The following is a 22150-nucleotide window of genomic DNA, read 5'->3' as shown; positions in this document are numbered from 1 at the left end:
CCGGGGTGGTTGCTAAGGTGTTGCTAGGTGGTTGCTAGGGTGTTGCTAGGCGGTTGCTAAGGTGTTGCTATGGTATCCGGGGTGGTTGCTAAGGTGTTGCTAGGTGGTTGCTAGGTGGTTGCTAGGGTGTTGCTAGGCGGTTGCTAAGGTGTTGCTATGGTATCCGGGGTGGTTGCTAAGGTGTTGCTAGGTGGTTGCTAGGTGGTTGCTAAGGTGTTGCTAGCCGGTTGCTAAGGTGTTGCTATGGTATCCGGGGTGGTTGCTAAGGTGTTGCTAGGTGGTTGCTAGGGTGTTGCTAGGCGGTTGCTAAGGTGTTGCTATGGTATCCGGGGTGGTTGCTAAGGTGTTGCTAGGTGGTTGCTAGGTGGTTGCTAGGGTGTTGCTAGGCGGTTGCTAAGGTGTTGCTATGGTATCCGGGGTGGTTGCTAAGGTGTTGCTAGGTGGTTGCTAGGTGGTTGCTAGGGTGTTGCTAGGCGGTTGCTAAGGTGTTGCTATGGTATCCGGGGTGGTTGCTAAGGTGTTGCTAGGTGGTTGCTAGGTGGTTGCTAGGGTGTTGCTAGGCGGTTGCTAAGGTGTTGCTATGGTATCCGGGGTGGTTGCTAAGGTGTTGCTAGGTGGTTGCTAGGTGGTTGCTAAGGTGTTGCTAGGCGGTTGCTAAGGTGTTGCTATGGTATCCGGGGTGGTTGCTAAGGTGTTGCTAGGTGGTTGCTAGGTGGTTGCTAAGGTGTTGCTAGGCGGTTGCTAAGGTGTTGCTATGGTATCCCGGGTGGTTGCTAAGGTGTTCCTAGGTGGTTGCTAGGTGGTTGCTAGGGTGTTGCTAGGCGGTTGCTAAGGTGTTGCTATGGTATCCGGGGTGGTTGCTAAGGTGTTGCTAGGTGGTTGCTAGGGTGTTTCTAGGCGGTTGCTAAGGTGTTGCTATGGTATCCGGGGTGGTTGCTAAGGTGTTGCTAGGTGGTTGCTAGGTGGTTGCTAGGGTGTTGCTAGGCGGTTGCTAAGGTGTTGCTATGGTATCCGGGGTGGTTGCTAAGGTGTTGCTAGGTGGTTGCTAGGTGGTTGCTAAGGTGTTGCTAGGCGGTTGCTAAGGTGTTGCTATGGTATCCGGGGTGGTTGCTAAGGTGTTGCTAGGTGGTTGCTAGGTGGTTGCTAGGGTGTTGCTAGGCGGTTGCTAAGGTGTTGCTATGGTATCCGGGGTGGTTGCTAAGGTGTTGTTAGGTGGTTGCTAGGTGGTTGCTAGGGTGTTGCTAGGCGGTTGCTAAGGTGTTGCTATGGTATCCGGGGTGGTTGCTAAGGTGTTGCTAGGTGGTTGCTAGGTGGTTGCTAGGGTGTTGCTAGGCGGTTGCTAAGGTGTTGCTATGGTATCCGGGGTGGTTGCTAAGGTGTTGCTAGGTGGTTGCTAGGTGGTTGCTAGGGTGTTGCTAGGCGGTTGCTAAGGTGTTGCTATGGTATCCGGGGTGGTTGCTAAGGTGTTGCTAGATGGTTGCTAGGTGGTTGCTATGGTGTTGCTAGGCAGTTGCTAAGGTGTTGCTATGGTATCCAGGGTGGTTGCTTTGGTGTTGCTAAGTGGTTGGTAGGTCACTACTAAGCAGTTGCTAGGTGGTTGCTAAGGTGTTGCTATGGTATCCGGGGTGGTTGCTATGGTGTTTCTAGGTGGTTGCTAGGTGATGTATATGCATAAATTTGATTAAATGGTGTTTGCACGTTGCTACGCAACGTGCAAATACATCAATCAGCTATGCACGCTAGGTTGCTCTGGCCGTTCGGGGGTGTCCAAACTTTTGACCCGTGGCTCCATTACACACAGTACTGGGGGGCCGGGGTGTCCAAACTTTTGACCCGTGGCTCCATTACACACAGTACTGGGGGGCCGGGGTGTCCAAACTTTTGACCTAATGCTGTTTTATCCCATAGCTGCTCCATTACACACAGTACTGGAGTTCTAGCTACCTGTCCTTCGATCTAGCTGCCGTCCTCCGATTGGCCCCATTCATTCCAATGGGGCCACTTCGTACGACAATCGTACGAAATCCGTACGACGTAACTTTTCGTAACGCATATTTTCGGAAAGAGCTCAATAAGTTCTACAGGTCCTCAATTGGTTTCATCTTCGTATTTCAAAAATTGCGACGTCCACGGGCGTGCAAAGTTCTGCCCATTCATTTTCAATGGTCAAAAAAACGCGTACTTACGAAGTTTTTACGAAAAACGTAAGTCCGATCGGAAAGCTGTATACAAGCCCACCATTCCCGATATGGACGCACGTTTTCTCTTTTGAACGAAGTCGATATTTCGAATACTGCGGCACTAGTTAACCGGACAAAAAACAGGTGGAATAATAATAATAACTAGATTGCAGTTCCTGCAGAAACTGCGAGTGTGATTGCAGTGCTGGCTGGTATCTGCTAAGGTGTTGCTAGGTGGTTGCTAAGGTGTTGCTAGGTGGTTGCTAAGGTGTTGCTGTGGTATCCGGGGTGGTTGCTAAGATGTTGCTAGGTGGTTGCTAAGGTATTGCTAGGCGGTTGCTAAGGTGTTGCTATGGTATCCGGGGTGGTTGCTAAGGTGTTGCTAGGTGGTTGCTAGGTGGTTGCTAGGTTGTTGCTAGGCGGTTGCTAAGGTGTTGCTATGGTATCCGGGGTGGTTGCTAAGGTGTTGCTAGGTGGTTGCTAGGGTGTTGCTAGGCAGTTGCTAAGGTGTTGCTATGGTATCCGGGGTGGTTGCTAAGGTGTTGCTAGGTGGTTGCTAGGTGGTTGCTAGGGTGTTGCTAGGCGGTTGCTAAGGTGTTGCTATGGTATCCGGGGTGGTTGCTAAGGTGTTGCTAGGTGGTTGCTAGGTGGTTGCTAAGGTGTTGCTAGGCGGTTGCTAAGGTGTTGCTATGGTATCCGGGGTGGTTGCTAAGGTGTTGCTAGGTGTTTGCTAGGTGGTTGCTAAGGTGTTGCTAGGCGGTTGCTAAGGTGTTGCTATGGTATCCGGGGTGGTTGCTAAGGTGTTGCTAGGTGGTTGCTAGGTGGTTGCTAGGGTGTTGCTAGGCGGTTGCTAAGGTGTTGCTATGGTATCCGGGATGGTTGCTAAGGTGTTGCTAGGTGGTTGCTAGGTGGTTGCTAGGGTGTTGCTAGGCGGTTGCTAAGGTGTTGCTAGGGTATCCGGGGTGGTTGCTATGGTGTTTCTAGGTGGTTGCTAGGTGATTTATATGCATAAATTAGATTAAATGGTGTTTGCACGTTGCTACGCAACGTGCAAATACATCAATCAGCTATGCACGCTAGGTTGCTCTGGCCGTTCGGGGGTGTCCAAACTTTTGACCCGTGGCTCCATTACACACAGTACTGGGGGGCCGGGGTGTCCAAACTTTTGACCCATGGCTCCATTACATACAGTACTGGGGGGCCGGGGTGTCCAAACTTTTGACCTAATGCTGTTTTATCCCATAGCTGCTCCATACACTCACAGTACTGGAGTTCTAGCTACCTGTCCTTCGATCTAGCTGCCGTCCTCCGATTGGCCCCATTCATTCCAATGGGGCCACTTCGTACGACATTCGTACGAAATCCGTACGTCGTAACTTTTCGTAACGCATATTTTCGGAAAGAGCTCAATAAGTTCTACAGGTCCTCAATTGGTTTCATCTTCGTATTTCAAACATTGCGACGTCCACGGGCGTGCAAAGTTCTGCCCATTCATTTTCAATGGGCAAAAAAACGCGTACTTACGAAGTTTTTACGAAAAACGTAAGTCCGATCGGAAAGCTGTATACAAGCCCACCATTCCCGATATGGACGCACGTTTTCTCTTTTGAACGAAGTCGATATTTCGAAAACTGCGGCACTAGTTAACCGGACAAAAAACAGGTGGAATAATAATAATAATAATAATAATAATAAGAAACAGACTTAAGAAGATCAATAGTGTGATCTGCAATCACACTAATAATAAGAAGAAGAAGAAGAAGAAGAATAAGACTTAAGAAGATCAATACTGTGATTGCATTACTGCAATCACACTAATAATAATAAGAATAAGACTTAAGAAGAACAATACTGTGATTGCATTACTGCAATCACACTAATAATAATAATAATAATAAGAAGAAGAAGAAGAAGAAGAAGAATAAGACTTAAGAAGAACAATACTGTGATTGCATTACTGCAATCACACTAATAATAAGAAGAATAAGACTTAAGAAGAACAATACTGTGATTGCATTACTGCAATCACACTAATAATAATAATAAGAATAAGACTTAAGAAGAACAATACTGTGATTGCATTACTGCAATCACACTAATAATAAGCATGTTGTTAGAGTAAGACTATTTCGCAAAAAAACTAATTTTGTAATTTTTTATTAATATATGTTTTTAAAATGTTTAATTTCCCAAACAGGTGTATGATGAACTTGAGGTTTGCCCGCTCAATGTTCTCATCCTAAACATGTCACGTCCAAACACATCCATTGATTTTGGTGAGTTGCAGGACATGTAGTGGGTATATGTTGTATATGATTTTTAATGTACATTTAACATACATTTTTAGATTAAGAAACAAAAATATACGTTTTTCTGAAAAAAATAAGATACAAATAGTAAATTCCAACAAATTCAAACATAAATGATGTACTCTGCTACTTATGACTACATATCTTGTTTATTTATTGATAACATTCAGAATGTGTTCTAGTGATGATTCCTCCATTTCAGCACTGGAGGTTCTAGTTGCTCGTTTTTAGCTATTGGATCTCATGCAAGGTTAAAAAAAAAAAAACTAAATAAACTGAAACTCTTGTAGGATTGTTCAGTTAAATCAATTGTATATCACCACTCAAAACTTTAAACCTCCATGATAACTTATGATAGGTTCATCTCACTCTGTCTCTTCTTATCTGTGTCGTATCTGATATATATCTGCAGGGTTTGCTGTAACGGGGCACGTGGACGGCTCGAGGCGGAGTCACATCTACGTTAGTGAGGTGCAAACTGAAGGCTTGGCGTTCACTGAGGGTAATCCATCTCTGTAATCTGATCTGTCCTTACGGAACGTAGTTTACATTCTTTCAGTGGATGATGAACAGAGTGATGGTATGCACTGGATTACAACGGTGTGATGAATTGAGTGAGAGTTTAATTGCAGGTGGGGCCAGATTTACATGTATACAAGTATCTAAGCAATAAAACTGTGCTTGTAAATGTTGGTAAAGTTTATAAATAAGTGTATAGAAAGTGCTAGTGTTGAATCTTACTTTATTACTCAAGTTAAGACCCTATTACTGCAATTTTATACCAACATCAAAAGACATTGAGGGCACATACAATTCTATAGTTATCTGATTGTTCAGCTGATAATATGAACATGCTTTGATTTCTTAGGCTACAAATAGGCCTAGGAAAAAAGTGAGCTGGATTTCAGTTCCAAAAATTCTCAGGGCATGTACATGCCCGTATATGTTTTCTTGATAGGGTCATATTTGCCGGTAAAGTGGATCCATGTTTACAAAAAGCTGCAGCAGGAATAGTTTATTGGCTGATTGTGAGCTGTTTTTATGGTTTATGATTCTGACAGTTATTTTATGTAAATAAGGGTTATGGAGAGATATAGATATTTAAATGAAATTTTGTTGATTTTATCAATAAAAATAAGTAAATACAAGAAACACATTTAAATATATAATTTTTATCTGAACAGTTTTGTCACCATTTAACATATTGGACATTAGCGTTTAATTTGCACGGTGTGTCTTTGTGGAAGATGGAACCTTAAACCTTTGCATAAAACTGTATTGTAATTTCTATATTTAATAAATTGTATTTTGATGATAATTTATTTGCATAATAATGTTCTCATTTATTTATTTATGTACTTATTATTTATTTTAATTGTATTTATCATAATAAATCTGAATATGCCTTTCATTAGCACAAATAGACTAAAAAAAAAATCAGTGTGTTTTTTTATGATTTATAAACTCTAACCTTTACAACAAAATGTGGAATAAAGTGTTTTGTATGTAATATTCCAAGTGTTTGGTAACAACACATATATATTTAAATATTAATAATAATAAAAATAATAATGATAATAATAATAATAATAATAATAATAATATTTAAAAAGCTGTGACAAACAGAGTTTATTGGCTGGTTGCAAAGTAAAAAATTTGATTGCTGCCTGACTCATGTAAACTTGGAGTGTTGCCATTATCTGATTACACAAGTGCATGTTAACGCTTAGTTCAGATTACTGACAAAAGCTGATTTTCTGCAGTTTTCTGCAGGATTATTATTAAGTGCATGTAAACCCACTCACTGTAGTGAATAACCCCATTCAATCAGAAGCTGCTAAAGCAAGAAGCATATTTAAGTTGTATAAACATTTGTTTTGTAACAAATGCAAAATAGAGCCTTTGTCTATGTATTAGCCTACTATCTGAAGACGTGTGTGTTGTGGTTGTGTTTGGTGTGTGCAGGACTGAGGGCTGGAGATGAGATCTTGGCTGTGAACAGTGTGAGTGTATCTACTCTGGACCTGGGCCTCATACACACCTTCTTCAGCCAGAACACCCTGCAGCTGGTCCTGCGGAGAGAGGAGTGCGTATCTGATGATCAGAGCAGTGCCTGGCCAGAGTGCGACCCTGCTGACCCCTACTGCCCTCCTCCACCACTCAGCCACAGCCATCCACAGCTGGGCTCTTTAGGTGTGACTTCAGAGGCTGAGTTTACAACACACTCAAATTCCACCAACACCAAACATGTGGTATTTCATTATCATTGAACTTATATCATCGTTATGATGATATACGTTTTCAAAATAGATACTGCAGAGTGTGACGTGACATAATGAGGCTGGAGGTAGATCGACTACTTCTTATCCTGGGAAAAATAAAACTTAAACTACTTTGGGATTTTTTTTATTGTGTTCCACATTGATATTGAAATATCACACAGCAAAAAAACTCAGTTATGATATAATTGTCCACACTTCTTTCCTCCACACAATTGCTCTTTATCAAAGCAAGCTATAGTTCATGGTCCTTTGTGGTCATAAACAGAGTAGGAACCTGTTCCAACTTAAAAAAAAGCCCCATTAAATCTCTGTTAAGAAATCACAATCATTCCCCGTTCTTTCAGCTCTTTAACTGCTGCATTTCTATAGTTAGCATTTTGCATCATATTAAGCTTTTGAGTTCGGCACAAAACTAGATTTGTTTAGTCTGCAACCATGACAAAGGAGCTCTGATTGGTCAGCCTGATTTTAAAGCATCTGTACCATTGAGAAAATGTAGTAGGTTTTTTATTTTGGGCCCTAACTTACACCCTGAGCAAGGCATGTTGAAATGCCTATTGCTATCTTTCATTCCACCAACTGTTTATTTTGACACCTTGTGCATGCTCAAATAACGACAGAGCTTACGAATATACCTATGCTGATGGGCGTAGTGGTCTGGAAATTATGTGTTTAGGTACATTTCTGGCATATTGCTATCTTGGTGGCAGAAAACAGTGACAAGTTAAAACCTTGACTACAGTCAGCAGTCAGACATTCATTCCTATCTTAGCTACGCACGTGCACCATGTTTGTTACACACACACACAAGGACACGCAACAGCACAAACCCAAATTTTACATCAACAATAAACACAATGCTAAATAAAATAATATTGCTGTTTCTGTAAATGAAAGTCAGAACTCACCTAGCTCTCTTAAAGGGACATGCTGATTGTTTTATTTCACGTTATGGCCAAAACACACCCATGATTAATTAAGAGAATGAATTCATGCCTTTTGCGTCTTTCAAGCCGCACAAGGCATATTTTTTTATGATACAAAAGATACACCAACATACCCTAAATCAAGCTGCACGGTGGCTGGCTTGCATATAGAACGGTAAAATATGGTCCTTTGTGTGAAAGTCACTACTAATATACCTGTTTTTGTTTAAAAAACAAATGTTTCTTTCATCTGTAAGAATCAGACTCGGAATACAGCTTCGTAGTGAGCCACCATTGATCCTTTATTGTAATCAAAGAGCTCGGCGCTCTTTAGAACCTCCTGCTGCTTGTTGTTGCTTGATCATGACTGACATGCCTCACAGCACGACTGTCATATCAAAGCCCTCGTCAACACTCACTTTTAGTCCTGCCTTGAGCATGAAGAAAGGACTTTTATTAGGCATTCTGTTAGAAATAGTATCATTTTTCTGTAGAGAGTGATTTGTAATATGATTCTTCATTTAGTATTGTTGGCATGTTGATCACGTGTCTACACAGTGTTTATAAAATATCCAGATATGCCAAGAAAATTGTGTTTAAAATGATAACATACGGCATGTTACACTAACACTTCCCCACTGCTGAATGCCTGAAACACCCACAGTCTTGTAATAAATAACACTTCAGTATTTATACCAGTTGGGTATAAATGAAGAGTGTAAGTGTTATTTAAACACTGGGGTTTTTGTAGCCGTGCTGAATTTGTCTTATTTAAAGTGGCAGCCTACTGAACTGTACTGTGCGCTTTAACCAGAGTCATGCAGGGGTCTCCCTTGGCGATATGCCAGGTTGTGTGCAGACAGAGCACAGGCTGAATGAATTGCCTCAGCAGGACCGTTAGTGAAATCAGATCAATGCTGGTTTACGCCAGTCAAGATCACTTACCGTCGAGCTGCCTCCCTCGAGGCCTAGCCAGAGTAAAACTATCTTTAACGGCTAACTCTGTCACAGCTTCCCTCAGTCTCACTCCATCAAATAAACTCTGTAAAAAAACATTTATTACTACTTTACACTTATAATTACACAACTTTATTCATAACAGTAACAACACACACCTTTTAGACAGCACATGCCTTTAAGCAGATTTTAATATTTGATTTACATGTGATGAATTAGAATAGAACTGTTATCACTGAGGAAGCTTTGCAATCAGCCAATAATAAAACACAATTTTTATCCACATTTGTTATTGACAGACAGTAAAACTACACAGACCATACATTCATACTGGAGTAAAACCACTCCACAGTTTTTTACAATCACTCTGTAATGTGGAACACATTGCAGATTCATACAGGATTAAAACACCTCTACAAATTATTATGGTCAGACTGTACAACTGTACACACTAAAGATTCATACTGGATGTATGCCATTTTACCATGCTTATTCTTACACTGTAAAATATACAAACATTAAAAATATATATTTTACAGTCAGATTGAAAAAAACACACTGCAGATTCATACTGGACTAAACTCACTCTACAGTTATTCTTACACTATTGTTAAATGGTTAAAGCTATACACACTGCAGATTAATAATGGATTAAGGTCACATTACAATGTGTACCATTAGACTATAAAACTACAAACACTGTAGATTCATACTAAAATTAAACATCTCCATAATTATTTTTGTGAGACTGTAATAATTACAAAGTGCAGATTCATTTACAGTTACTAATTTCAGAGTGTAAAAACTCCAGAAACTGTAGACTCATACAGGACTATATTACTTCACAGTAATATACCCAGATTAAAATAGTTCTACTGTCAGACCCCAAATACTGCAGATTCATACTGGATTGAAGTCACCAAACAATTATTACTATTAAAGTGTACAGCAAATTGATACTGAAAGTAAAAATTGCAGAATTTGTCAATTCAAAAAATGGTCCTACAGTTTTTTTCACCAATGCATTATGTACAACCTATGCCAAATAATAACTACGTTTATAATGAATAGCTTTGTGTTAATCCTGCAGTTTAATGAGGTTAACTGTTTTATCCCTTTTTAGAAGTGTCTCAGTTGCTGGAGGTTCGAGGAGATTCGATGGTGTCTGTTTCAGAGGAGGCACAGGATAAGACTGCAGAGCGCTGCAGAAAGGTAAGCTGGAGGAGTGTAAGGAGTGTACAGCAGGGCTGTGTGTTATCTCTGTGCTGGGAGGGGCAGGGGACAGAGTGTGTGATGTAGGAGGTGAGGGATGAGAGCGTGACTGGTGACGGCTGCATTATCAGAAGGTCAGGTGGAAGGTGGAGCAAGCCAAGAGAAATTCCTCAGCTCTGACTGGATGTTTGGCAGTGTCAGATTCCAGAGTCTGTTTTGATTTTGGTTAGTGGAAGCCTTGTGCCAGAAACACCACAAACAAGAGCACCATCACAAATAACAAGCTGTGGAACAGATTAGGAGCACATGGTGCACTGGATTCAGATGTGTACATCATTTCTATACTGACAAGCAATCATTCTTTGAATATATATCACAGGAACTAGTGTCCCATTACTTTTGCCATTTCCCATGGAAGCTAAAGAACACTGCACTGACCTGTGGGATATGCATTTTGAACCTCCTGCACTAAATGCAGAAGTGTTTCGATTCGATAGAGAGTTGATTGCCTGTTCAAACAGACAATTCTAGCCAGATGCTGCCGGTCACAATCATCACCATCCCCTGAAATAACACATAGTTGTTGATAAATTAAATCAAATAAGATAGTAACTGTATTGATATATTGTTGTTTAATCATGTGCAATTAGTACTGTTCATTGTATTATGTATGTATTACTGCATCACATATGTTTACTGTAAATGTATTACTTAATTATATTACATGAACAAAATTATTGACTGACAAACTTATTTACTGACAAACTACTCCTTATTTTGTAATCAGCACACCACTGTATTGAATCATATCAAATTCTGACCTTTTTAAATCATTATACCTCTATTATACTAATAAGATTTATCTGTAAACTATGTATACATACATAGTTACATCTGTGCTTTTCCTTGTGTTAATATTCTGTTTGTGAGTATTGTAATGAGTATATTATTATAATTCTTTGTCCTTAATGCCATGGGATTTTCTTTCATTTTTCAAAATTGTCATTAATTATTGTAGGAATAACAATTGTTTTCAGACGTGCACACATACTCAGGTGTGTCTAGACGTTCCTGATTAGTGTAGACCCAGCAAAACTGTTTAAACTGGCACTCAGACCATTCAAATGTTTTTGTATTATTTATTTTTATTTTTTTCAGTCTCTTTTTGGGGGGTGGGGGTATTTTAACAGTGTTAAACAGCTCTGCAGCGCAGCTCAGTGGCCTCCCTGGGGAATTCATCAGTTTGTCAGCACTTTATTACTCTCTGGCAGGGCAGATTATGATGACAAATGGCTGGAATTCTCCTGGAGATGCTGCAGGACGAGCATGTGTGTCTCTGAGATAAAGCTCCTGAAGCTCATTCTCATTCAGTGCTCCTTTCACTGTGTCCTAAACTGCACTCTTTTACTGCAGCAGTTTATTCTGTATAGGTCTGATGATTATTTAGCTAATGGAAAAAATTGTAGTATCCACCAGAAAGTGCCTTGCATTTTTTTTGTATTATTGTGATGACTTTATGTATTATCTATTTAATGAAAACTGATAAGAACAGAAATCCACTCCTAGCATCAATACCACCCCACAGACAGAAACTTTAATCCTTTCACCGAATTTAGCATTTTCTTTTAATATTGATGCAATAATTATTTATATCGATTTGCTGTTTTTATCCATGTATTTGCAGTAAACACTGTCAGTGTATACTACACTGTCAGTACACCCAGATACTTTTTTCTCTTATTGATTCTAAAATGTGAAGAGCCCTGTTTAATGGTACTTATTCCTCCTTCTTTTCTCCAGAGTGTGGAGCCTGCATGTCCACTGTTCCAGCCTTTCCCAGAAGATCCAGGCCTCACTGTGGACGGCTACAGAAACCCTTACTCCACTGAAAGTGCTCCAGCCAGAGCCAGCCCACGCCACATGTCCGTCACAGAAAGACTGCACAAGGTCATTCAGGAGCTGGTGGACACAGAGAAGTCATATGTAAAGGTACGGAGACAGATCTTACTTATCTGCTCAGTGAAAATCTCAGAAAATACATTGTCAGGATGTAGAGTTACCAGTTTAATTTCCTATATAAGATACACTGTTCACTGTTCATTTTAATATAGGATTTTTAGGGAGTCAATCATTTTTGGATAAAATGAGATGTTCCACTCTCACATCTTAATCAGATACCATTAATATTTATATGCTTTTACTTAAGCATCCCTGGTACTGGTGTTTTAAGAATGCAGTGAAAATACAGTGTCAGTACTAATTTATTTTATAAAGGGCACGCTACATACCTGAAGCAAATGAACAATGGTTAAAATAAACGTTTCTTTTTTTATAGTACGACATTAGGAAATAATTCTTAATAAATGTTAGCGTACCCTTATATATTTAACTTAATTGTAAAATAATAAAATATTACTCTAAACTTTTGAGCAGTATATACATATGCATGTTGTTAATAACTACTGTCTAATTGTGTCTTTCTTTTCTCTGTGTTTTTACATAAAGGATCTGGGCTGTCTGTTTGAGATCTATTTGAAGCCTTTAGAGAGACAGACGTTCCTCAGCCATGGAGAGGTGAGTGTAATACAGGTCTATAGATAGAGCTCTAGAGAGCTCTCACACACAGATATAAAAATAAAAGCACAGTATTGAGTCTACTGGTTCCAGCGTCAGTTCTCTCTTCCTGCCACTAGATGGAGTCTCTGTTCGGCAGTCTCCCAGAGATGCTGGACTTTCAGAGGATATTCCTTCAGACCCTGGAAGAGAGAACCACCTCATCTCCAGACTTCAGGACACTGGAGACACCTGAGCAGCTCAAGGTAAATCAGTGAATCAGTGTTTGAACCTGTATACATTTGCACATATACACTATCAGTCAAAAGTTTAAGAACACCCCTGTTTTTTAGTTGTCCAGTAGCTGTGCTATATGACTCAAAACAAGGTGCCTATCAGTGATTTACCATTTTTTTATTATGTATTTTTAATGCACTTCATCTTCCAGAACCTTAAGTCTTCACTGCTGAGACTTAGTCTAATGTTAAGCTGAGCTAAAGGTGTTGTTGCCATGTGGGTCAGTCAGACAATGATCACAAGCCATCAAACCAAACTGAACTGCTTGAATTTCTGCACCAGAAGTGGCATAAAGTTATACAAAAAACAGTGTGTAAGACTGGTGGAGGAGAACATGCCAAGATGCATGAAAACTGTGATTAAAGACAGGGTTATTCCACCAAATATTGATTTCTGAACTCTTAAAACTTTATGAATATGAACTTGTTTTCATTGCATTATTTGAGGTCTGAAAGCTCTGCATCTTTTTTGTTATTTCAGCCGTTTGTCGTTTTCTGCAAATAAATGCTCTAAATGAAAATATTTTTATTTGGAATTCCTGAGAAATGTTGTTTGTAGTTGATAGAATAAAACAACAATGTTCATTTTACTCAAACATATACCTAAAAATAGCAAAATTAGAGAGTCTGATTCAGAAACTGAGGTGGTGTCTTTTTTTTAGAGCTGTATCTAGATTCATGTGGATGTGTCCATATACTGTAATGTGGTGACTATAGCCATGCATTTCTTCCAGTAGGATAGCACTGTTTGAACATGGTTACCTTTTTTAATGTTCAATTTTAGCAAAGATCTCCAATAAATAACAGTTTAAAGCTTGATAATTTTCTTAAACTTGTGTAATGTAATTCTTATATATTGCAGTATCTAATGCTACCTTTCTTTCCCGCTCTTTTTAAATGCAGAAGTTACTGTTCTCTTTGGGTGGATCCTTTCTGTACTATGCTGACCACTTCAAGCTGTACAGCGGCTTCTGCGCCAACCATATCAAAGTCCAGAAAGTTTTAGAACGAGGTAAACGATGTCACTGAGCTTCTTCGTTTGTATCCTGTTAGCTCACACACGTGCAGCAGCATTACCTCAGGCCACCTTCAATATTCTTCCTGCTGTTTGTTTTACATCTTTCTTCCTCTGTTCACATCTGCAGCGAAGACAGACCGGGCATTCAAAGAGTTCCTGGAGGCGAGGAACCCCACCAAACAGCACTCGTCCACTCTCGAGTCCTACCTCATCAAACCTGTGCAGAGAGTGCTGAAGTACCCTCTGCTGCTGAGAGAGCTGGTGTCCCTGACTGACCCCGAGAGTGAGGAGCACAGCCACCTCACAGGTGACACATTACACTTTCTAAACCCTTCAAACAATGAAAGATACAAGGAAACGTTCCTGTCACTTTCCTTCATACACACGTTAATCAGGTTCTCAAGTCAGTTCTTCTATCCTTTTGCAGAGGCTTTGAGGGCAATGGAGAAGGTGGCCAGTCACATCAATGAGATGCAGAAGATCTATGAGGATTACGGCACTGTGTTTGACCAGCTGGTGGCAGAGCAGAGCAGTACAGAGAGAGAGGTGTGTGTAAATCTCATTTGTTTTTCAATCAATCAACTTTTGTTTTCACTCCTAAATGTAATGTAACCCTCATTTTTAACATTTACATTCAGCATTTATGATTTAAATGGATTGAATAAAACAATAAAGCTAATTTAATCAGGTTAACTATAGAAAGTACATAAACAAATTCACAGTAAAATCAGCCACGGTAAAAGAATAAAAATAAAAAAAGAAAGGCAGATGAAATTATAACATTGGAAATATAATAATGATAACAACAGTAATAATAATAAGTAGGTGTATATCATTGCTGTTCAAAGTACCTCCAAAACAGCAACTCTACAGGAGAGAGATACAGTAAATCCTTCTTAACTTTTAATGGAAGTTAATGTAAAAAAAAAAAGTTTATTTCAGGTCAGTTTAGGGAATTTCTATTGGTTCATTTATCAATACATTTTTACATAGTCTAAGGGACAGCTAGTGTGTTCAAATTATGTAGTAAAATATAACCATCACTGCCTTAAGGTGTCTTGACAAGTTTAAAGCAAATTTTTACACCAAGACATCTTGAGGTACATTAAGACCTATAACCTCTTTTTCTTGAGAAATGAAAGTTAATAATTATGTTGTATGTTGTAGAGAAAAATGATGACTGATTGATGGCTAGATAAAGTTTATTTTAACGTGTGTCTCTCAGGTGACGGAGATCTCAATGGGAGAATTCATCATTCATAGCTCTGCACTGTGGCTGAACCCCATGCCCTCACTGGGTCGAATGAGGAAAGACCCCCAGCTCACTCTGTTCAGTAAGTCTGACTCTGAGAGACTCTGAAAAACTGTTTTTTTTTGTTCACTGCTATTAAAATAATCATTAATAAGCACATTTTTCTGTCATATTAACAACACCTTTTTTCACCACAGTCTTCAAGAGGGCAGTTATTTTGGTGTATCGTGAGAGCAAGCTGAAAAAGAGGATGGTGAGTTTGGAAAACCTTTAGTAAATAAAAACATACTTTTTTAAAGAAAGACTGAAAATCTAACTTGAGTCCTCTCCGGACGGTATTAGTTTCTTAGGGGGGCGCTGTGAAAAATATTTCACACTTCTACTCAGTGATAAAACTCTTGCATCCGGACATGCTGTTGACTTGATCTCCTGTTACTAATCTCTAAAAAAAAAAGGGTCAGAGTATTTTACAATATTTTACTGTATTTAATGTAACGTCTTCAGTCGTTCTAATGTTTTTCTATTCATTGCTTCTTAAACAGACAAGCTCCCGCTCTGCAGATCTGGACCCTTTTAAATTCCGCTGGCTGATTCCCGCCTCATCTGTGCAGGTTCGCCCTGGAAACTCAGCAGGTGGGTTTTTATACGCGCCTCTCATTTTAAGTGCTGTTCACTATTAGAAGACCAGGTGTCTGTAAAGATTCCCCCTTCATTAGTCTTAACTCACTCTAACAGCTGTAGAGCCTATCTGAACCCTGTTCTCCTCACTCTCACAGGATCTGAGGACCCCTGTCTGTGGGAATTAATTCACACGAAGTCAGAAGTGGAGGGAAGACCAGAAACTGTTTTCCAGCTCTGCAGCAGGTGAGAGAGATGGCTTTATGTTCTAAAAAAAAGCTAAAACAGACAGAACAAATACAATGGCAGACTAATGACTGGATAAAAGAAAGCCTAATCGTTCGCATGTAAAATTATGATTATGACAATTTTGGAACCTAAGAATCTATAACAGTATCATAAAGTATGATTGCTAAATGATTTAAAAGTATTTTAGCAAAATTAATATTTTGTAATATTTTGTATCTGTAGTCCAACTAAAAGTGACACAAGATTATAGGTGGAGTTAATTGTACAAGGCTAGTGGTAATAGTGATTAAATAGTCTAGTAAACCCAATTAAACTCATTTAAGTACATTTTTTTTAAACATATTAAAAAAATTAACTGCTTTGTAGACCTGGGTGGTTATGTAAATGTAGGCAAATTATTATTGTCTGCAAATATAGAGTGAAACAAAATATTAACACTTATAATAATGTTAATATTAACATAATTATTAACATAATTAACATAATATTATTACATTTTCCAAGTTTATTATTTATGTACATATGAATTATAGAACTTATATATAATATAAAATATACATCAGTAGTGTCAAATGCATAAAAAATAAATACAGAAATACAGTAATATTAAATATAGTAAATTGTGAATTAACCCATAAGATCCTAGACCAGACCCATTACTAAATATTGATACCAAGGTGTACTTAGCTTAATATTTAATGGTTATAATCCTGATGAAACATAAATGACAGAATACTAATGTCATAACCTGTATTTTAACAGTTTGTCCTAAAAATGGTTTCAGAACTAGTTATATGGATCGTAACATCCAACTAGTTATATGGAACGTAAATGGTTCGAACAGACCTGTAGAAAAAAAATACACTTTTAAAATGAGCTGGTTTTATCTCCAGCACCAACCCATTACACATACATTCTGTAAACAAGGTCAGATAAACAAACACACATTCACACACTGTCCTGTGACGCTCTCTGGATGTTCTGTATATATCACCTAGGGACTTCATGACAGTCAAAAAGCTGTAGGAAACTTTCTACTTTCTTTTTTGGGTTAAGTAATAATATATGCACTTCATTTACACAATACACAAATTAAGAACTATCAGGTAGTAAACAATGTGCAAAATGCTCTGATAATTGATAGTTGATGCTAATGAGGAATATTGTGTGTTTCCTACAGTAATTTGGAGAACAAGGCCAACGCAGTAAAGGCCCTCCGCTCCATCCTGAGAGAAAATGCTAAAAGGAACGTTCCAGCTGAGCGTGGATCCAGAGACAACCTAACGTTTCCCCGGGGGAGCCACCCAGCAGCAGTCAGAAGCAGCTCCTGGCTCCAGAGACTCCAGCCGCAGTCAGATGCACTTAAACGCAGTCCACTAGACACAGACGAGGGCAGACTGCTAGGTATAGACACTCAGTCAGAGCCCGCCTGCGCTCCCAGAACTGACAGAACTGACACCTCTCACAGTAAGAGAGCTCGACTCTGCTCCCTCACCAGCTCACTGGAGGCCCAGCTCCAGAGACTGAGCTTCATGGACCCGCAGGAGACCAGACTCAGAACCTCCGGCAGCCTGCAGGCCAGTCAGCTCACCCTGCTGCAGGACACGTCTGCACTGGACCTCAACAACCTGCTGACTCGAGACTGCAGCGTACAGAACCTGAACTCTGTCCCTAATGAAGACTGCTTCTACGACACGGTCATGGGCATCCAGAAAGCTGTAATCCCCACACTGTAGAGTTAGCAGGGGTCTTCATTTCTGCACTTCTGGTCCTGGAGGGTCTTAGTCCAGCAGTTTTATGGTGTTCTTATGTGCTCAAAGAGTTAGATGTGATTCAAGCCAATAGTTAGTTAGGCTGCAGCCAGTGGGTTAAGTATGATGTTTTGGGTCCTCAATATAACAGAACCTCCGAAGTCATAAGTGTATAAAAGCATTGAGGGATGTATGGGCTTCAGTCCAGAACTTTTATTGGGATTGGTCACATTGGACCCAGAGTATGATGGCACCTTTAACATTGCTAATAGCTATGCCACTGGTTGTAGCCTGCAGTTATTTAGTTAATATAATAATAATAATAATTATAATAATAATAATTTTAAATAATAATCTTTGTAAAAAATTCAAAAGAAGGACATTTTGTTTATTTAATTGTATTTATTTTACTGTATTTATTGTTAAACCTTCAGAAATATTTTAATTTTCATAACATCCTTTTAAATTAGCAAAACAAAAAAGATTTACTAGATGGAAACATATCTAATATTGATCATGCAAAAATTGTAATTCATAAAAGTTTTGTAACTATATGAAGTGATCAATCGTTTTATTTACAAATTTTAACAAAGATGTTTTCTACATTTTTCCACACAAATATGTGTTTCATAAATAAGGCCCAATCCATAATTGCCCTAAAAATTGTGTGCGATATGATTTTCACGATAACGATACTCTTGGCGATATGACTAAATTAAAACACTGAAAAATGATTTTAAGACTACACTGATTCAGAATGTCATGCTACTAATAATGCACTCCAAATATCTCCATATATCCAGTATTAAAGTACAAAAAATGATACTGGACAGATATAATCTGTCTCTAGTAGATATATAATGAGAAATGAGAACAGAGTGAATTTTTCTTTTGCTAAAAACAGCAAAAATGTAGTTCCCTGATGTGATATTTAGGGCTGGGTGATATGGCACAATATTTCAGGGTATAATATCGTTCACGATATTTAAAAATGTTGCTGTAAAATATTATTGTGTACGATACAATATGGCACATCCAGACCCTGTAACATTCATATAATACACATAGAAATTTTGACAAACTGCAATACACTACAGGAAGTGTAGGGGGCGATATGACAGCACAACTTCAGTCCTCCAGGACCAGAACGTCAAGCAGAATACGCACAGCTTGCTTTAGCACATGCTACATTAGCCAGTTGGCTTTTGGCACAGATTGTGCATAAACCTTTAAACACTACAGAAAGACCAGCTGTGGTGTGTGTTGGTCGATATCTCACTGCCTTCTGAGGATTCTGAGCAGTAAAAACACAGGTTGCCTTCATTCGCTTTCTGGATACACACACTACGAGTGTGCAAGCCAAGAAAACAGTGTCCTTATATTTATATACAGCTTCCTGACAAAAGCTTTTCTTAGTCCAGTACTGGAACAGCTTGATTTTGTAGTGTTTTTTGTAATGAACAAAACATTTGAGCTTATTTCTAAATTATAAATGTTCATCTCTATTATGTAATGTGATGTGTGCAGTTTTTTTATAGTTGTTGTTTTTTCAGCGTTCACGTGATTTTTGTGATGGATGTAGCATGACTCGTTCCTTAAGTTGAACAGCTTGGAATACATTTCTTTATTGTTTACTGTAATTTACTGTATTTAAAGTACCTCCTAAACTCTATTGTCTTTTGTAGTGTTTGGTAATTTATTTGTAAAAAACATGCTATATTCACTACCTGACCAGCTCTTGACTTTAAAGATAATAAGCTTATATTGTAATATTTAATAAAATCTCTCTTCTACTCTTCCATTTCTGCTTGTTAACTGGGTCTCATTAAGCAAAGCTGCAGTTATGCTGTTACATTACAGCCTGACCTGTGAGCCTTGCGTCTGATGGGAGCTGATGAGAAACGAGATTCATTTCAAAGGGGGTGGAGATGTACTGGCACACAGAGAGGAGTTTGAATCACTGCTTTTATGCTGTATCTCTGGGCACAGAAACGAACTGGATCTAACAGTACTCTGCTCCTGAATAGAGAGAGAGAAAGAACCCAAATGAGTCATAATTACGGCTCTTTTCTTGAGCTCTTGCTTTGTTCAGGACTTCAGTGGGCGATGTTAATGTGAGCGTGTGGGTGAGTGGGCTTGGATAACAGCTCTCTCTGCCAGATTCTCTTTGTCACCTTTTCATATCAGAGCAGAGGAACACAGAGCATTAAGGTTATCTAGCAGAATGAAAAAGTTTCTCTTACATAAAAAGACTGAGTTACACAGACAGATTCAGACACTATACAAGACCTCATTTTGTAACATGATTATTATTATATAACTAATTATATTAGTGCATCTCAAAAATGTTTGTCATTAAAAAGTTACTTTATTACAGTAATTCAGTTCAAAATGTAAAACTCATATATTATATAGATGTATTACACACAGAGTGATCTATTTTAAGTGTTTATTTCTTTTAATGTTGTTGATTATGGCTTACAGCCAATGAAAAAAAAAAAAAAGTTTCTCAGAATTACAATATTATATAAGACCAAGTGGTACTTTTGGCAGTGTGCCAACAGGAGGAGCACTGCCACGAGGTCCTATAAAGTGACCTCCAGCAGACTACTAAACAAACTGTCAGAAACAGACTTTAAGAGGATGGCATGAGAGCCCAAAGTCCTCAAGAGGGACCTGTAGTCACAACCCAGAATCATGCAGCTTGACTGGCATTCAGATATTTATTTCATTTTAAAGTGATGGATGTCATGACAGAAATTATCATTGATTCAATGATGAAACAAACTAAACGTTTTGGGCATCGCAATAATCAGTCAGCTAATTTGGCTAGATAACTGCCTTTCCATCGCTTGCTATTTCGCAAACGTTGCTTCATAAGGGAAGTTTAGTGCGGATATGTGTATTTACTTTACTAAAATAGCTCATTATTTAGTGCAGATTTGGTCTGAAGTGCGTTTTACAATAAGCTTTTTTTGGCATGCATAAAACTCAAGAAACTATTCTGTCTAGACTAGTGTTTACTGATGACCTAAAATGGTTTGATTTTTGTCTAATTCTATTTTATTTTAATTATGTAATGCAGGGCTCTCAAGTTTTGAAGTTTGTTGTCCACCGACGTGTGTTTCAGAAGTTTTGAATCGGACAGTTCTTTTTGCGCCAGACACTCTTGCTGAAACTCCACCCTCTTTGACTAGGTCTGCCTAACAACAGAGCGATCTATATTCTGATTGGCTCAACGAGAGTACATTATAATATACAGCCGATGGATTGGCAAGCGTGAGAAATACCATGTGTGGAGTGTGAGTGTGTGAACTCGCTGAGGTGTGTGTGTCACACGCTCAAAGCGTGAGACTTGAGAACACTGAGTAATGTAAAAATCCAATCACACATGGCTAGGGAAAGGAGGAGGGGAAAGGGACAGCAGCATGATAGTGAAAATTTACTCTCGGCCTGTAGGGGGAGCCACATAAAAAAAAAAAAACAATAACCAAGGGTTGCCTTGTGTGCCTTTAAATTTCGTCCAGCCCCTACATGGGTTGGTGATTTTGGTTTCCATTGACTGATTTCATGCCAGTTCATTCTCAACTAATTGCAAAATTTATTTAAGTATAGATTTGAATCTTTAATCTTTTCTATGCGTGATCCAATGTGTGATTTAAGTAATTCCTTCTTTTTTTATTTATTTAGTGTGAACCTGATAGATATTGGACATTGGAACCTATTTTAACGTTCTTTAGGTGATCCGTCAAACAAGCACTGTGCAGCTTGATTTAGGGCATCAGTGTGTCTTTGCTTTCATAACGACGAGAAAAGTAATTTATGGGTACAGCAATGTTATTTTATTGTGTATTCTGTTTATTGTCGATGTAAACTTCTGTTTGTGCGCGTGTCATTTTGTCAGTAAAGAGCGGGGGGTGTACGCACGCTTAGCGTGCACGGCGGACTTGTGTAGCCAAGATAGCAATAAGCATCTGACACGTGACTGTAGTATAGATTTTTATCAGTCAGTGGCATACTGGGGTTTTCTCTGCCAAAATAGCAATATAAACAGAAATATACCTGAATGCACCTTATTTCGAGACCACCACACCCATCAGTGTAGATATATTTCACAAACATCTTTGCCATTTGAACGCCATGGGCTTAAGGTATAAAATTAGTCTAAATAATATAATAGTATGGTTTTATAGTATTAAACCATAAGATATTGTGGATGGAAATCATACTGGAATAGAATTGAGTGAAAAGAGAAATATATAACACACTTTTGAGCTCGGTGCCAGCAGTTCATCTGTTGCCACAGTAACACCTGTGTGGAGGAGTGTAGAGACGGCCCACTACACACACACACACACACTCACATAAATGCTGAATGAGGCTCCAGCCTCACAACACACTGAGGAGTGTGTGGAGGAGAGTGTGTGAGGGAGAGTGTGTGCTAAGTCTGGGCTCCTCCTGCCCTCTATCTGCTCTGAACTGAACTGACAGGGCTGGAGTTAAGCACAGAGAAAACAGCGCTGCTTGGATTCTCCTCTCTCTCTCTT

General features: G+C 38.9%; 1 protein-coding gene across 3 annotated transcripts in view; it reads left to right on the top strand.

Annotated features, from left to right (window-relative positions):
* LOC103030910 (rho guanine nucleotide exchange factor TIAM2) overlaps positions 1–19404 on the top strand; it is a 99707-nt gene extending 80303 nt beyond the window's left edge. For all 3 annotated transcript variants that reach the window (XM_049484651.1, XM_049484657.1, XM_049484640.1), the window contains 15 exons: positions 4378–4456; positions 4902–4991; positions 6455–6682; positions 9778–9866; positions 11667–11855; positions 12372–12440; positions 12560–12685; positions 13619–13727; positions 13861–14040; positions 14161–14279; positions 14959–15067; positions 15183–15238; positions 15528–15618; positions 15762–15849; positions 17033–19404. In XM_049484651.1, coding sequence (XP_049340608.1) covers positions 4378–4456; positions 4902–4991; positions 6455–6682; positions 9778–9866; positions 11667–11855; positions 12372–12440; positions 12560–12685; positions 13619–13727; positions 13861–14040; positions 14161–14279; positions 14959–15067; positions 15183–15238; positions 15528–15618; positions 15762–15849; positions 17033–17588 — 2178 coding nt within the window. In that variant the 3' untranslated portion in view covers positions 17589–19404. The remainder of the gene's footprint in view (positions 1–4377; positions 4457–4901; positions 4992–6454; positions 6683–9777; positions 9867–11666; positions 11856–12371; positions 12441–12559; positions 12686–13618; positions 13728–13860; positions 14041–14160; positions 14280–14958; positions 15068–15182; positions 15239–15527; positions 15619–15761; positions 15850–17032) is intronic.
* The last annotated feature ends 2746 nt before the right edge of the window (positions 19405–22150 follow it).

The sequence above is a fragment of the Astyanax mexicanus genome, chromosome 1 (assembly GCF_023375975.1).
Source record: "Astyanax mexicanus isolate ESR-SI-001 chromosome 1, AstMex3_surface, whole genome shotgun sequence".
NCBI lineage: Eukaryota > Metazoa > Chordata > Actinopteri > Characiformes > Acestrorhamphidae > Astyanax > Astyanax mexicanus.
This window is presented reverse-complemented; position numbering and strand designations above follow the sequence as displayed.